At 50.4% G+C, this 17,424-nt stretch overlaps 1 protein-coding gene across 2 annotated transcripts in view; it reads left to right on the forward strand.

Annotated features, from left to right (window-relative positions):
• Nucleotides 1-1,999: 1,999 nt before the first annotated feature.
• GSDME (gasdermin E) overlaps nucleotides 2,000-17,424 on the forward strand; it is a 43,103-nt gene continuing 27,678 nt past the window's right edge. The window contains exons 1-4 of one of the 2 annotated variants that reach the window (XM_040964878.1): nucleotides 2,000-2,113; nucleotides 4,078-4,087; nucleotides 5,681-5,896; nucleotides 9,642-9,834. In XM_040964878.1, coding sequence (XP_040820812.1) covers nucleotides 5,686-5,896; nucleotides 9,642-9,834 — 404 coding nt within the window. In that variant the 5' untranslated portion in view covers nucleotides 2,000-2,113; nucleotides 4,078-4,087; nucleotides 5,681-5,685. The remainder of the gene's footprint in view (nucleotides 2,114-4,077; nucleotides 4,088-5,680; nucleotides 5,897-9,641; nucleotides 9,835-17,424) is intronic. The other variant, XM_040964879.1, reaches the window with a different exon arrangement.

Genomic DNA, 17,424 nt, shown 5'->3' on the forward strand with positions numbered 1-17,424 from the left:
CTTGTCAGAGCGACCCACAGTAACCTCCACCAAGCCCGCCCCCTATCCTGGTTTCTGTACTTGCCATTATGCGCTATGGGCACCAGTTTGTGTCCCAGCTGCTCCACTTCTGATCCAGCTCCCAGCTATGGCCTGGGAAGGCAGTAGAGGATGCCTCAAATCTTTGGGTCCCTGCACCCATGTGGAAGACATGAAGAAGCTCCTAGCTTTGGATCGGCTCAGCTCCAGCAATTGTGGCTATTTGGGGGAGTGAAACAGTAGGCAGAAGATCTCTGTCTCCTCTCTGTAGCACTGCCTTTCAAATAAAAATAAGTAATAAATTTTTTAAAAAATTATATTTATTAAAAAAGCTTTAGGGTAATTGATGCAACAGTTGGTCACTGAGACAGCCAAGGAGCCCATATCCAATAATATTGGTATGAAGTCTTCTGATTTTGAAAATGGTGGTTGGTCATTTGTGAATTTCAGTTCTTTTGTCTTCTGTCTGTGCTGGAGATGGTTGCTGAATTCTGGATCATATTAATCATCCATAAAACCTTTTTTTTTTTAAATCTGTAATTGATATTGTACATTGGCAAGATAGTTTCTGGTTGAAAAAGCACTTCTGGGATTCAGGGGGAGGTAAATTAAATCAGTTAAAGATATCCGTGCATGCCAAACTTTATTTCATGTTAGTCATTGTCTTCTGGGAAGCAGTCAGGATGGAGAAAGGATCAGCTACAGGTGGAACCCTGGAAAGGCATCGTTCACTGAAAATTCACAGATATGAGTCCTACTGTGTGCTTGGTGCTTTAGATAATCTTATGGCGATGTAGTCAGTTAATTTTTAAATGGGAACACAGTTTGCCTAATGAGGTCACTTAGTAAGTTGTGTCTTGGATTCAACCCAAATTGGAGAAATGAGGTACCCATGGTTTTTCTCATTTCTTCTCTCTTCTTTCCTTCACTCGTTCACTCTATTTTTCTTTGATGTATTTATGTATGTGGAAACACAGAAACAGAAAGAGAGAGGGAGATCTTCCATTCCCCAAATACACGTAGCAGCCAACACTTTGGGTCAGGCCTAAGCCGGTCTCCCACAAGGGTGGGCAGGGGCCACCATATTGAACCATCCTCCACTGCCTTCTTTTAGGGCATCAGCAGGGAGCTGAGTGGAAGCAGAGCAGCTGGGACTTGAACTGGCTGCCATCTGACATGGGATGCTGGCAATGCATGTGTTGCTCAACTGTGCGACAACACCAGCCCTGTGGAACTTGCTCAGCAGGAAGAGGAAGGCCAGATCTCCAAACACGGTCCCCCAAAAGGTAGGGAGTAGCTCTTGACCAGTGGTGTGGAGGAAAGAAGTGACTTGTGATATACAAAAGTAAATGCTCAGGGAACAACGTCCCGAGATTAAAGAGAGGTCTTTCGCCGAATCTCACAAAGCAGGGGGCTGATAAGTACTTTGTCAGCTCATGTATGGGTCTCTGGGATGGTCCACAGTGGGCATGGCCTTCTGGGCTGCGTGTTGGCCTCATTTTGTGCAGGGTCTGGATGTGAACTGGGCATGGCTGTGTTTGCGCAGGGTCTGTGAGCTCCAGAGGCGCTCTGCTGTGGCTGGCATTGAGCTGTTCACAAAGGGCCGCCTGCTTCTTTGGGGTTCAGAGTCATGGCTCTGGCTTTACTGGGGTCTGAAACTGCACCTAGGCAGGGGTCAGCTTTCCCTTGAGGTGGCACCAGGAATCAGGATACTCCCAAGCCTGAGCATGAAGCAGTCTTACCCAGTTGGCCCCAGAAACCACACAGCCAGGCTACACCCGACTACCGGAGGCACCTGCTGCCCCGGGAGGCGCGCCCTGCGTGGTCTCGGTGCAGGAGGGGCCTGAGCTCACTTTTGTCCCCAGGCGCCCTAGGACTTGGAGACCGCCGGGCCCCTGGGAGGCTGCCCCGCCTCCGGCCCGCGGCTTCCGGGAGGCGGAGACGGAGCCCAGGACCGGGCTGGTCCTGCCTCCGCCCTCAGTGAGCCCAGCTGCGCCGGCCTGGGCCTGTGCTCCCGCAGCTGGAGTCACTTATCTGGGGTACTGGGTTCCGATCGCTCGACTGCGGGGGGACCAAGCGGCGGCCGAGCAAGTAAGTGGGCGGCGCGCTCTCGCCGGGCTACCCCTGCTTTCTTAAGTCTCTCTCCAAAAAAGGCGGCCTGATTCTCCGCCGCAGCGGCCAGAACAGTGGCTGGGATCCCAGGAACCGGGCCCCGAGCCCATTCCCGTCCCTCCCCTTGGCCTGCGCCACTTCGACCTCGGACACTGCTCGTCTGGTGCCTTCTAGCCCGCATCCCTTTGCCACCTTACTGTCGTTCAGTGTCTTTCTTGCGGGCTGGGGGTTGGGGAGTATATGTGTGTGAAAAGGACCAGCCATGAGCACATGTAAGGTCCACCTGTGTGGCCCAACCCTGGTTGGTGTGGACTTGGGGAATGAACCAGCAGATGGAGGAGCGCTCTCAATCTCTCTCTGCCTTTCAAATAAATTTTTACAAACCTATAGTCAAATCAGTATATAAAATTAAAAAACTGCAGGTGGCAGGACAGGCACGAATTTGGAAAAGGATTTCTGGTGAGGCCGCCTGAAGTGGTTTAGGGGCGTCAAGGGCATCAGAAGACAGGAGGAAAAGCCTTCCCTCTCCCAGCCTTGTAGTTAGGGTGGGAAGATGTAGGAAGACTGTCAGAAAGTGGGATGTTCTGTGGCCAAGTGCGGGCTCAGTTCCATTTCCCAGGGCTGATGTCACAGTACCGCAGGCTGGGTAGGCTCTGATGAGAAGGGCTGCTTTGACTGGTGCTGCTGGTCCCAGGTTGAGGAGCTGCCTCTGGGCATGGCCCAGCTGGCTGCATCCTGGGGCAGCACCCCGCACCATACCGCAAAAATAGGTGTCCCAGAGTCCCAGCCTGGTTGGTTCTTTTAGCCCACTCTCCCATGCATACGTCACGTGAATGAATGAATTCATTCATGAAGGCAGGGTCCAAATTACAGCATGAAGGTCCCATGGACGACCTCCTCTTACTGTGTCGTAATGGGGATTCTTTTCTACCAGTGTCTCAGAGGGAGGGACAGACTCCAGTCATTTGCCAGTTCCTGCATCAGTCTTGTCTGAAAGGAGAGGAAGCTGGAGGGAGGCTGGGACCGCAGTTGGTCAAGAGGCAGCACTTGTTCCTTGGGAAGGGAAGGTCTTCGGTCAGAGCTGTGGCTTGGATGACGGTCAGGCATGATTACCAAGGGAACTTCTGGTGTCCTAATTCCATGTAGTCTTGGAGCTGTCTTGCCTGAAGGTCACATTCTGTGATATGTCTTGTATTTGGCAATTCCAGGACCCGCTGGTGGTCCTGGGCCGGCTCCTGGGTACCAGGCAACTGAACAACCCTTTAGTGTCTTAGAACTCCAGGATCTAACCTGTAGAAGTATGTGAAACCTGTTCATCAGATGAACTGCCAAGATTAAATGTATAAGGCTTGGCACGCAGCAGGTGCCCCTGTCCATGTCCATTGTGCTTTGATGTTGGCCTCACTTCCCAGAACTCTTCCAGCACTGTCCTGAAGAATCCTGAATGGAGTGCCAGAAAGAATTGGGTCTGTGGGTAGGTCTTGGGACACCCCAACCCCATTTCGGAGGGCCTGCTTTATGCCCTGGCTCCTCTGCTTCTGCTTCAGCTTCTTACTGCTGTGCCCAGGAGGCAGCGCATGATGACCCAAGTACATGGGATATTTCTACTCACAGAGGAGTCTCCGGTGGAGTTCAGAGCTCTTACACAGGCCAACTCCAGCCCCAGCCATTGTGGACATTTCAGGAGTGAACCAGCAGAAGGGAGATAGCCTTTTTCTCTCTGTCATTCTACCTGTCCAAAAAAAAAAAAAAAAGTCATGTTTCTTCAAAGTCTGTTGTTCAACGTCTATCTAAGTCCTTGGCTCTGACTCAGCCTGGTCAAGTGGTAGCACTTACAGTGTCTTCTCATGCATTATTTACCTTGGAGGATTTTTGTTTCAAAATTTGATTCATTTTCATCAGAGAGAGTGTGTGCTTTTCTCTGCTCAGCAAGGTCTGAGCCCAGAGTCAGGAACTCAGTCGGGAGGGATGGATGGATGAATGGCAGGTGAGTCACCTACCTGAACCATCACTTGCCGACTCAGAGGCGCCTATTAGCAGGTAGAATCAGAAGCAGAGCTGAGACTTGAACCTGTGCTCCCCAATATGGCATGTGGGTGTCCCCCACGTGGCATCTTAACTGCGGTAGCAATGCCTGCCTCGTTTGGTGGCTGTTGTTAAGATTCTTCCCGCAAGCCAGAGGCACAGGCAGTGGTGTGTTCTATTAACCTTGTGTATCGTCGCTTTATTATTGTTCTGTCCAGGAGACTGACTTAGCCTAGGATATCCTTAGCACACTTCCTGGGGGTGACTTCTTATCTGCTTTAAGCTGGGAAGCCAGATAGGCAGCTGCGTCAGTACTGCATGCCAATATAATTCTCTTAAAATGATTTATGTATTCATTTGAAAAGTAGAGTTATAAAGAGAAGGATTGACAAAGCAGGAGGTCTTCCATCTGCTGCTTCATTCTGCAAATGGTCACAATGGCCTGCACTAAGTCAATTTGAAGCCAGGAGCTTCTTCCAGATCCCTCACATGGGTGTAGCATCTTAAGGACTTGGGCCATCCTCTGCTGCTTTTCCAGGCATGTTAATGTGAGCAGGGAACTGGATTGGAACTGAAGCAGCCAGGGCACAAGCTTATGGATGCTGGTACTATCAGTTGGATGCTTAGCTGGCTATGCCACTGTGCCAGCCTCATGCCAATGTAATTCTTAAGCCTTTGAGAGTCCAGAATCTGGACCAGTGAGGTTTTAGGCCAGGAACCATTTTGAGTAGAATCTTCCCTGAGACTATCTTCATCAACTTTCAAGTTGAAATGTTGTAGACATCTGAATCCAAATTCTGTTCCCTGGTTCAGTGATATTAAGCATGCCTGTGTGAATTAACGTTGACTTCTAGATATTTCCTTCATTTGGACCTGGACATACTATCTAATTTTTGCTGGGCCCATTACTTTTGGTTTTTAGCAATGATGGTGTATTGTTTCCTGTGTCCCATGGAAAACTGTCATGTATTAACTTTCTAGCTTACATTTGGCTGAGCTCTCAAAGAACGCAAAGATGGGTTAGTTCAAGGGACCATTAAGACATACACACATGGGGTATTGGGCTAATCCTTCATCTGCAGTGCTGACATCATGTATGGGTGCTGCTCCACTTTCCATCCGGCTCCCTGCCAACAGGCCTGAGAAAGCAGTGGAAGACAGCTCAAGTATATTGGAGACCCGGAAGAAGCTCCTGGCTTTGCATTGGCTTAGCTCTGGTCATTGTGGCCATTTGGCAGGTGAAGCAGAAGATGGAAGATCTTTCTCGGTCTCTTCTTCTCTATCTGTAAACCTGGCTTTTTCAATTCTCCAGGCTGGAGAACAAAACTCTTTCTTGGAAGTGCCTGTATTGGACATGCAGGGTGGACAGCACTGTTGTTGTTGCAAACCATCAAGTTTCAGAGGCTGCTTGTTTTTGAGTATTTTCTAAGCGTAAACCATAAAATGATGACTTCATGTTTGATTTTAGAGTAATGTCCTCTTTCCCGCCTCCCCTCCCCCACCACCTTGCAGGTAATCAATTTTGGCAAAATGTTTGCCAAAGCAACAAGGAACTTTCTTAAAGAAGTTGATGCTGGTGGTGACTTGATTGCAGTGTCGAAACTAAATGATGCGGAGGGCCTGCAACTTCTCAGTCTGGTGACGAAAAGGAAGGGATACTGGTTCTGGCAGAAGCCCAAGTACCAGCTGTTGTCCCTCACCCTTGGAGATGTGCTCTCAGATGATGACTTCCCAAGTCCAGGTGGGTTTCCTTTCGGGGGTGGGAAGGATGGGGGAGAAGTCCCGGGTGATGATTCTTCTCCCACATTTGTCTTGCGTTGTTGGGAATGGAGCCAGTGCCTTGCAAGGAGTCCTCCTTCATCCTGGCCCACTGTCTTGAAAACTTATCCTTTCTTAGAACTAGTGGACTTCTGCAGGCTCAACATGCAGAGTTTTACAAATCACAGCTCAGTTCATGTATGCAAGGAAGTCTTGCCCATTATAGGTGTTGTGGCCAGGTGCGTGGTCCTCCTCCCACAGTCTGACTTGGTGTTGAGACCGTTGATGCCACAGGCCCCTGGACAGGTACGGACAGGTGTAAGAAGTCTTGTGCTGATGATGCTTTCTGGGGAGAGCAGGGCAGGTCTCCAGATCACTCCCAGAGTGGCCACAGGCAAGCTCAACTTTTCCTGGGATTAATGGGGTGGGGTTGGGAGAGGAGGCTGGGGCCCGAGGGGTCTTGGCCTTCAGTGGCACAAATGCAGCGAGCACCCAAGTTTCCTTACCTGCTTGTCCAGACACACAACAGAAAGGATAGTTAGGGGTGGGGGAATTTGAAAGTTGCCAGCTGGTAGACATCAAAAGTAGGTGTGGTTTTGGGGTTATGTGAGGCGTTGTGTGGCTCAGGCAATACTTTGGCCTGTGACACTGGCATGCCATATTTCAATGCTTGTTTGAGTCCCAGCCACTCCTCCGATCACCCGACCTCTTGCTAATGCACTGGGCAAGGCAGCAAAGGGTGGCTCAAAGACTTAGTCCTCTGCCATCCTTGTGAGACACCAGGCTAGATTTCCTGGCTCCTGATTTCAGCCTGGCCCAGACCTGGCTGTTACAGCCATTTGGGGAGTGAAGCAGATGAGGGGAGATCTCTATCACTCTGCCTTTCAAACGAATCAAATCTTAAAGAAGAAGAAAGTGGATTTGGGCATATTGTTACAGAAGAGTATTTATAAAATACGGGAAGAAGTGAAAAAGCAAATAAAAAATGGGGTTGGAGTTGTGGCACAATGGGTTAAACTGACATCCCACAAGAGCCTAGTTTGAGTCCTGGCTGCTCTACTTCTGATCTGGCTCCCTGCTGATGTGCCTGGGAAGGCAAGGGAGGAGGACGGTCAAGTACTTGGATCCCTGTCGTCCATACGCCATCAGAAGGCATTCCTCGTCCTGTCTCCAGGCTGGCCAAGCCTGGCCGTTTTATCCATTTTGGGGAGTGAACCAGCAGATGGAAGATCTCTCTCTCTCCCCCTCCCTTCTAACTACCTTTCAAACAAATAAATAAACATTAAAAAAAGAAGGTAGGAGCTTTAATTTTTTAAAAAATCACAGAAACTCCACCATCATTTGTTAATTCTCATTAAAACGTGGATTATAGTCTTTGTATTTAATTTTTTTAAAAATTAGGCACATAGTACACCCGAGGGTGCTTTAACAAACTTAATGGAAATGTGAATTAGGGTATTATATTGTCATGAAAAACTTAAGATTCATGCATAAAGGAAGTCTTCAAAAATTCAGGAAAAATATGCATCATGAAAGACTGTATAGCTTTCAAAAAATTTTATAGCAAGAGAAACATTTCTTAATTATACTTTCTATAACTTTAATGAAGAAATGTTATGCAGTCTTTATGTAAACCTTATTTATTTTTTATTTAACTGGAGCGGAGATTTCTTCCATAGGCCAAACCTCCACACCACTCCCCCTCTTTGGAGGGAGTCTTGGGTGGCTTTTTTAGAATAAACAATGTCTTTCTCGACTGTCCCTCTAAGCTGTGAGGTCCCATCTTGGGGACAGACTTTGCAGCTTTAGACCAGCACAGTGTCCTCAGGACAGTCTCTGTCTTGACGACAGGATCCACCTGCTGGCTCTTGCTCTGCCTCTGTGGGTAGAAGCTGGGCCCCAGGTACGGACCGGGCGTGGCATTGCTCGATTCATGTGTATCAGCTGCGTCGCGCCTGCGCAGGTAGCTCTCCCTGATGGGCTCCGGATTACGAGTGCAAGTCCCAGCTGCTGCAGGACGAGTCAGCCCGAGGTCTCCTGGTGGTTGGCGCTTGGCGGATTGTGCCAGTAGAGTAGGGACAGGCTCTTAAGCTTGTCGTGTTTGCTGTTTGCTGCTCCCCAAAGCACTCCCAGCATTTATGTCCCACAGTGTGGGGAGTAGCAAAGGCTTTGAATTGGGCATTTTTAACAGTTTTCTTATACTGGGGAAAACGAACCTCAGCTTTGCAAATTGTCAAGAGAACGAAGGCTGAGTGTGGGTCTAGGTTCTTGGGAATCCTCGTGGAGAGTGTGTTTTCCCGATTGCAGTGTAAGGAAGTCTGGCTGTGAGGGACAGGAAGTGAGTGGGAAGAAGCCTTTTGGACTCCAGGATGATTTGCATCCCTTGTGGAGGGCACCCAGCAGCCCCAGTGGGCCTTAGGTCCAGGGCTGGGAAAATCAAGTGGAAATCCCCAGCAGATTGCTACTCGGTTCTTGCTGAGTGTGAAGATTGAGACAGGTTTTATAGTAGAGTTTGATCAGATTAAAAATGAAAAGAGGTCGGGGTTGTGGTATAGCAGCTAAGACGGCTCCTCGAACCCTCAACATCAGAGGCAGTTCAGTTCCAGCTCCTGGATTCCTGGGCAAAGCCTTGACTGTTGCAGAACTTTGGATAGTAAACTGATAGATGGGATGAGTCTGTCTTGGTCTGTCTTTCAAATAAATTAAATTACATTTTTTAGAAAGAGAGCAGCAGAAGCCTGGAGATGATGTGACTGGCAGTTCAGATGTGAAATCTGATTTATTTATTTGTATCTTCTGGGTTCGAGAGCAAAGGGCGGCTCTTGAAGGAGCTCTGATGGCAGGCACCTGGTCGGGGCCAGCCGCGATGCCTGTTGAGCTCCAGGAGAATTGACTGCAGCTGGGGCACGAGGGGGTGGCCTGAGAGCTGTATTTCCGGGAAGCCAGGAAGGGATATAGCCTGCGAGCTGGTGTGTTAACGCAGCGGCGTCTGAGGGAGGACGGGACGCCTGCCGGCTCGGGAGCGGCGGAGGAATTACACCGTGAGGAAATGGATGCCAGGGCGGAGGTCTGTCAGAAGGGGATTGTGTTCAAGGCTGCTTGGGCGAAGGGAAGATGCTCAAAGCCAGGCCCAGGCCCGATGCTGAGTCAGGCGGTGCTCTTCTGTCTAGTGCCTGTTCACTCGACAGCTTTTTTGATTTTCAGATTTATTTTTATTTGAAAAGCAGAGTTACAGAGAAGTTTTTCATCTCTGGTTCGTCCTCCCAATAACAGCAGCAGCTGGTGGAGCTAGACTAGTCTCAAACCAGAAGCCAGGAGCTTCTTCCAAGTCTCCCACGTGCCTGCGTGCAGGGCTCAAGGACTTGAGCTATCCTCCATTGCTTTGTCAGGTCGTTAGCAGAGCAGCCGGGACTGAACCGGTCCCCGTGTGGGATGCTGGGGGCTCAAGTCCGTTATCCCATGATGCCAGTCCCTGGGAGGAGTGTTCCGTTCTTCCCCTGGAAGGTGATAAACCAGTCCTGTTGCATTGCTTCGTGAAACTGTCCAGATCTGCCTGTGCTCTTTAGAGCTGTAGAAAACCACACCAAAAATCACTCCGCGGAGCACAGGTGCAGCCACTTTGCTTTCTTTGCCCTGGCGCACAAAGCCGAGCTGCCTGCTTCTCCGACTTAACCCAACGCAGATTGGCCGAGGCCCCTGAGTCCGCTGCTCTGTCTTCCTCGTTCCAGTGGTGGTGGAGTCGGACTTTGTGAAGTATGAGGGCAAGTTTGAGAACCACTTGAGAGGATCCGTGGAGACGGCGCTGGGCAAGATCCAGCTGAATGCGCAGGGCAGAGGTGTCGTGGAGAGAGAGTCTTCCTTTGGAACCCTCCGAAAGCAGGAGGCCGACCTGCAGCAGCTCATCAGGAATTCGGTCGACAGGTGAGGCTGGCATGGGTGAGTTCCTCTTCTTGGGACTTGAGTGGGGAGGCGGGAGGGAACAGGGAGAGGTGCCAGTTGTTCTCAGTGGACCCTGTCGTGTGAGACTTGGTGAGGAACGCGTCCTTTTAGCCTGGGAGTTTTGACTGTTGTAGGCCTGAGCAGGTTGACCTGGGAAGCAGTCCCAAAGGATATTGGTGAGTGGGGAGGCAGCTATGAAAGTGCTTGCCTTCCGTGTTGGGATCCCTAGGTTTAATACTTGGCTGCATGGCGCCGGTTTCCTGTAAGGCAACAAGTGATGGCTCAGGTGCTACCTGGATTGAGTTCCTGGCTCCTGGCTACAGCCTGGTACAGTCCTGGTGGGATGGGTTGCAGGTGTGAACCAATGGATTGAAGTGTGCTCGCTCTCTTTAGATGTCTTACGAAAGATTTTTTAAAACGATTTGTTTTTATTGTAAAGGTAGATTTACAGAGAGAAGGAAAGAGACCCCTTCCATCTGCTGGTTCACTCCCCAAATGGCCGCTACAACTGGAGCTGAACCGATCTGAAGCCAGGAGTTTATTCTGTCTCTCCTGTATGGGTGCAGGGTCCCAAGGCTTTCCCAGGCCACAAGCAGGGAGCTGGGTGGGAAGTAGAGCAGCTGGGATAACTGGTTGCCATATAGAACGCTGGCACTTGTAGGCAGAGAATTTGCCAGGTGAGCTATTGCACTAGTCCCTAAAGGATTTTTTTTTTAAAGGCTGTCCCTTCATGCACACCCGTCCCGTCTGCATGTCACAGAGTGCTCATGTTCTGTGCTACAGGTGTGAGTGTTGATGTTGGAAGTGAGGCCAGCCTAAGCCCCGGCCAGCTCTTGGCAGTGCTTGCATAAGGAAGCCGAGAAAGCATGTGTTGGGCTTCAGGGGAAGGCTTGTTCTGCAGCTTGCAGCACGTGTGCCAGGTGTGGTTTTGGGGAGACACCTTTGGCCCTAGCACGCATCCTCATTGTCTTGGCACTCTCTGGTCTCAGTATTCCAGAAGTCATTTGTATTGAGCATGTCCTCTGTGCTGGCATTTCTGCCCAGCGCTGGAGTTAAGGGAGATGCAAAGTGCAGAATTGACCTCACCTGCGCAGTAGGTTGAGCCAGCATGGCGCCCCCTGTAGGGAAGTGGGAGAATGTGCTGGGCCTGAGGGCTGTGACCTGGCCTTGGAATTGACTGCAGACAGGGGAGGGATGCAGAGGCATCTAGGCAAGGAAGTATGGACTGTGGCCATGTCACAGGGCAGGAAGCCCTGGGGTTGGGGGCATAAAAGAAGTGGGGTCCCCAGTTCCACCAGATGGTAAAGGTTTGTTGGAAAGACTTGAACTCTGGCTCAGAGATGGGAGCTGGGCAGGTTTCTCGGCAAGGCAGTGGCCTGCTTTGTTGTGTGGAAGGGCTGTGAATGGGCAGAAGCAGGAAGTTCCCATTGGTTGGCTCTTTGTTGCTTTAGCTGGAATCCTTGAGAGGTGCTGCCAAGGAGGGAAGCAGGTTTATTTTTGCTGCTGTTGGTTTGGCATCCCTGTTGGGTCAGGTGTCTGAGGCCAGAGAATGACAGAGCTGGGATGCGGGGAGGAAAGCTGAGTGTGCCTGTACCTCACACATTCAGCTCTTCCTGGGGAATGACTTGGCCTTCCTTGCCTTGCCCTATGTCCGAGGCCACAGACAGATGTAGGCTTTACCATGCAGCAAGCATTCATGAAAGATTGGGGTTCCGGCTGTGCATGAACTTGGGGAACCAGATCCAATGCATACAGTAAGAGTCCAGTGGACAGGGCCCGGCGTGGTGGTGCAAGTGGTTAAGGGCCTCTCCTTGCACGCCCGGGATCCCATATGGGCGCCGGTTCTATCCCGGCAGCCCCGCTTCCCTTCCAGCTCCCTGCCTGTGGCCCAGGAAAGCAGTCGAGGACGGCCCAAAGCTTTGGGACCCTGCACCCGCGTGGGAGACCTGGAAGAGGCTCCTGGCTTCGGATGGGCATAGCATTGGCCGTTGCGCTCACTTGGGGAGTGAATCATCGGATGGAAGATCTTCCTCTCTGTCTCTCCTCTCTGTATATCTGCCTTTGCAATAAAAAAAATAATAAAAATCTTTGAAAAAAAAAAGAGTCCAGTGGACAAACTGTTGCCTTGATCTGGTTGAGATGATACTGCAGTTTGTGTGGTAACAAACATGCATCTTCACATCTTTTTTTAAAGATTTTATTTATCTTTATTGGAAAGTCAGATACAGAGAGGAAGAGACAGAAAGAGTGTTATGCAAGGACTTTGACCACTCCCCTATCGCGCCAGGCCCTTCACGTGTCATTTTAAAGTTTTTAAAGTTTTATTCATTGTTATTGGAAAGGCAGATTTACAGAGAGAAGGAAAGACAGAAAAAAAGATCTTCCATCCACTGGTTCACTCCCCAAGTGGCCACAATGGCCAGAGCTGAGCCAATTTGAAGCCTGAGGCCGGGAGCTTCTTCTGGGTCTTCTGCATGGGTGGGTTCAGGGTCCTAAGGATTTGATCCATTCTCCACTGCTTTCCCAGGCCATTAAGAAGGGAGCTGGATGGGAAGTAGAGCAGCTGGGACAAGAACCAGCACCCATAAATGAGCGAATCCCAAAAGGTTAGATACCACATGTTTGCTTTAGTCTAACCTGTATAATTTTTCTTTTTTCCCCCTCTTTCTGTTTGTCTGTTTTTGAACCTGTCATTGATACTGTCTCAACCCATGTGTTTTGAAAAATTGAACTTGCATTATTTCTAACATATTGTATACTCAATACTATGTCAATTAATTCCATGACACTGTATATTGTTGCTGATGTTTTGTTGGGGATTTTAACTGACCAGGACTTTACTCTGCTAGCTCTGCCATCAGACCAGGGAGGATCGCCCCAAGTGGCCACTGGGCTTGTCTGGACAATAGGATGCTGGACTCTGTGCTGGGTATATGCTTGGAACGAAGGAATCTCAACTGAACTTGAACTGTGGTTATGCAGCAAGGTGGAGGAATCCACCATGGATGGAGGGTTGTGGGAGGGGTGGAGGGAATCCCAGCACCTATAAAACTGTTCCACATAATACAATGTTACTAACAATAATAATAATAATAAAAGAGTGTGCTGTTGATGAGCGCATTGCTGAAATCAGAACACTAGCAATAAAGGCGGATTTCTCTTTCAAAAAAAAAGAACCAGTACCCATGTAGGATGTTGGCGCTTGCAGGCAAAGAATTAGCCAGTTGAGCCATTGCACTGGCCCCTTCACATGTTATTTTTATCCCTTTTTCTTGTCCAAGAAAGAAAAGGCAAGGTCAAATGAACTAAGAACTCATTTAGGTTTGGGCAACTTACCGCCTTTTCCCCACATCCTTACAATCATGAAACATAAAACATGTGCTTGTTAAATGAGATTATGTCTACAAGCTACTGGGTACAGAATACCACAGAACATACTGTTTTGTTATGGAGGACAGCTTGGCCACTGCAGCAGCTGTTAAGCCCAGGCATTGGCACAGCACTGGTCAGGGGTCGGGGAGTTGGAAGACCATGACCACACATGTGACAGCCGCCTCCTGCCCCTTGCTAGGACTCTGTGACCTCCCAGTTGTCTCTACCTGGAGTTTGCTTTAGGTGGCACGAAGAGGAGGGGACAGCTGCCCCTGCACCTGGCAGTCATGACTGTCCTGTTCTCTTTTCCAGCTGCTTTTCTCGCTTAGCAAGGCATCGATCTTCCCTGTGACAGTACTTGACACATGCCTGTGAAACGATTTGCCTGTGAAATGAAAGTGTCACCCGGAATTCTACATTTTCCTGCGAAATCTGGCCACACTTTCTCTTGGGAAAGGGGCACAGGCAGGCTGGGGGCCCAGGGCCGCTCCTGCACTCGCTCCTGTCTTCACACTGCACCTGTAGCTGAGCTGTTTGCTGTTTTGTTATTTCTATTTGCAGAGCTGCCGCTTGGCAATGCTCTGTAATCACACTTCCCAATAGTTTTTTAACGCTTTGATTCAGGTGTAGATGCTGTAGCCAACAGGACTCGTTGTAGGAGAGATGTGATAGCAGAGATGGGAGAGAAGCAAGAGCCAGCTCTTAGGCATAGGTGAGCAAGTGGGGAATGGCGAGGAGCCCCCCAGAGCACCCACCGTATGTTCTTTAGTGACATCATTTTATGTTTGCACAGCCGACTCCTCGTGTACTTAGGGGAGCTGAGACTCGGAGAAAAAAGATCTTGTTCCCTGACACATGGTTTAATTTGGGTGCTGGAGCTGGGATTTAGCCCAGGATTTTCTGGCTGCAAAGCTCCTGTTCTTTCCTCTAAATCATGCTTGATGTGGCTGGCAAGAGGGGAAAGGAGATGCCCAGGACAGCATGGAGCATAAAGGCAGAAACGTGAATGAGTATACCATGAGGACATCTGATGGGGGTGTGATGCAGGATGTCCCATCCCAGGCAGGTGTAACTGCTTCCCTGAAGGTGCCCTGATCTGGGTGGGATCCTGGAAAGTCCTTTTAGGGATTGGATTAACTGTGTACATGGTGACACAGAGCCGTGAAACCATTCAGAGATGAAGAGGTGGCCAACAGCCTAGCAGCCCTGAAGGTGTCTTTGCCCAGAGTCATCTGATCCTCGTCATGTTACTATGGGATTCAAGAGGTGCAGGATGGTGGAGGGGGGAGAGGTACAGCTCTCCCAGTGCCGGATGGACGTGGGTAAGGCCAGGCATCTTGCCACAAATCCTTATCTACATGGTCCACGTGTCTACAGACTCCCACAGGATTGATAAGGCGTTGATAAGCACGAAGCCTTGGGCGTGGTGATTAGGGATGCTCATGTATTGGACATTCTAGAAGACTTAGCCACAGTGAACCGTTTTTATCTTCGGCCCCTTAAATACACTGTCATGTGGATACCAAGTCAGAGTGTTAGCTTTCTTGTCGGTGGGATTTGTGCACATCAAGAAAATGTCTGTTGACAAGTGTGTGCACATGTGCCTGGCAGAGCCGGTCCAGGGTAATTAAGCCCCCGGACCCTTGGAGCTGGCCCTTTTGAAGGACATCTTGATGTTTATCCCAACGTTCTGGATGTAATCCATGCTAAGATGCATCATGATGTTCCCCTTGTTTAATAGAGAACAACAAGTTTATTGAGACCCTCCCATGATGGATGGTTTCTGTATGAGACTTGAGCTTTTCTGCCGGGTCATCCTTGTCGGCTGCCTCGGGTAAAGTGGCCACACCCCCTGCCCACCTCTGCTGCTGATTGCTTCTGACAAGGACGGGGTAGGAGAATTGGTTAGTTTCTCATCACTGCTGCACAGAGTCACTGAGACAGTGATGCTCATAAGGAGAAAAGACTCATTTGGCTGGCCGTGGGGTTATTTGCTCTGATTCTGTGACCCTCTCGCTGGCTGAGAGGCTGGCACAGGTGCCCCAGCATGCTCTCACTGGTTGCTTGAGAGAACCATGGGTTTATTTTTCATTTCACACCCTAGGAGCCTGAAGTACAGAAACAAAGCAGTGTAGCTGGCCTTGGGTGAGGCTGCAGTGCTCGGTGGGAGAAAGCTGCCCCAGTGGCTCATGCATGAGTCCGTGTCTCTGCGTGGGCTGCGTCGGCATCTCCTGACTTGCTGTGGCTACTCACCTGTAGTGTTCCTCTTGGGCTGAACAGTTACTGCTTTTTCCTCTCTTTGTACGTGGTTCTTTGTCTGGAAGGTCAAGTACCACAGTCTGTGATGTGAACAGGGATGGAGTGGTCCTGTTGTGGGGAGGCCTGATCGTGGCTGTAAGGTGTGTTGCCAACACTGTGCCAAGATCTCAACTTTTTTTCCAGCAAGGTGAACTCGTACAGTTGTCAAAGGCTGTGTCCATGTCTGCCTGACTCTGCCCCTACAGCCCTCGTGTTTTCCTTCTTAAATTATCGACTTACTTGAAAGGCAGAGTTAGGGAATGAGAAGAGAGACAGAAATCTCTCCCATCTGCTGGTTCAGGGCTGGGCTAAGCTAAAGCCAAGAGCCAGAATCTCCATTTGGACCTCGCAGGTGGGAGTGGTGGGAGTCCAGGCACTGGGTTAGCTTCTCTGGCTGTTCCAGGTGCATTTGCTGAGAGTTGGATCAAAAGTGGAGCAGCCGGGACTTGAACCCACACTCTTGGATGTGGGATGCCAGCATCTTAGGCAGCAGCTTCCCCTGCTGCACAATGCCAGTCCTGCTTATTCCCCTTTTTAGAGGAGGAAAACTCTCCCAGGATCCGCAGGAGCTATTTTCCTTTGATTTCAAGAGCTAGAATTGCCCTTCAGAGTTGAGGAGTGGGGCACTGAGCTCAACAGTCAAGATGCTGCTTGGAATGGCCACCTCCTGTGTGTATGGGTTCAAGTCCTGGCTCTGCTTCTGAGTGCAACTTCCTCTGATGTGCTCTGTGAGATGCAGCAGGTAATGAGGCACATGTCACTGGTGTCTGCCTCCTCCATGGAAGACTCAGGTTGAATCCCAGGTTCCTGTTCTGGGCCAGGAGTGGTGGAAAGATGAAGCCAGATCCCATGGCTTCTGGGCAGACTCCCTGGCATTTGGCAGAGCTACGAGGGTGGCATGAGTGGGGAAGGCACTGGGGCCTCTGGCGCAGCTCGGTTTAGTGCCAGTAGCAGCCCCCTCCCCCGCCCCTGCCCAGCTCTGAGGTGGTCTGAGTGGGGGTGCCTTCCTGGCACCCACTGCCAAGGAGTGTCCAGATGTTACAAGGGCCCAAAGAGCATGCTCTTGACATTGCGAACAAAGAGGGAGCGGCATCTGCATCCTAGCATTTTCTGAGGTGGTGGGGCGTTTGTTTAAAGGAACACCACCTCCTTGGTCTGGACGCTGTTGGAAGCTCCTTCCCCTGGGGTGTGTGGTGTTTAAGCTTTAGCCTGGCCAGGAGGCAGGTCAGTGAGGGAGGATGAGGGATGTTAGAAGCCAGGGCTTCCTTCCTCTTGGTCTCCAGCAGGCGCTGGGTTCTGAGCCACGCTCCACATCCTCCCCCAGTGCCTCCTGCTTCCCAGAGCCTTCGGTCCTGCATCCTGCATCCAAGGAGCAGGTGTCTTAATGGCCCCCAGGTGGGGCAGCCACTCCCCTGCTGATGCCTCACTGTGGGAAGCATTCTGGAAGTTGTGGCTGTGGCTCCGACTGGCTGGGAAGCAGATCTTGTTGCAGTTACCCTGCCAGAGTGGAGGGAAAGAAACCTGTGTTTAATGGAACCCCTGCCACGTGCTGGAGAGTGTGTGGGCTGTTGCACGTTAAGCCTCATCCCTTGTGGCACGTTCTCCTCAAACAACTTAGCAAGATCAAGGCTCATGGACCATAAGTCGTGAATTCTACTCGTAGGCGGAGACTCCAGGGGAGGGCACACAGACCTGCCAGGTGCAGAACGACCTCCTGGTAGGCTAGGGGCACCGAGTCCATGCAGGGCCATGGAGGAGAATCCTCCCCTTTCTTCCTGACCTGGCGTCCTCCACTGGCCTCCAGATGTGCTCCCACCCTTTGCAGCTGGTCACCATCTGTCCTGTCTCCAGGGCCTGCCTGTCCTTGTTTCCTGTCACTGTCCCTGAGTGCTGTCAGAGGCT

The sequence above is a fragment of the Ochotona curzoniae genome, unplaced genomic scaffold (assembly GCF_017591425.1).
Source record: "Ochotona curzoniae isolate NIBS_2020 unplaced genomic scaffold, NIBS_Ocur_1.0 scaffold_3835, whole genome shotgun sequence".
Classification (NCBI taxonomy): Eukaryota; Metazoa; Chordata; class Mammalia; order Lagomorpha; family Ochotonidae; genus Ochotona; species Ochotona curzoniae.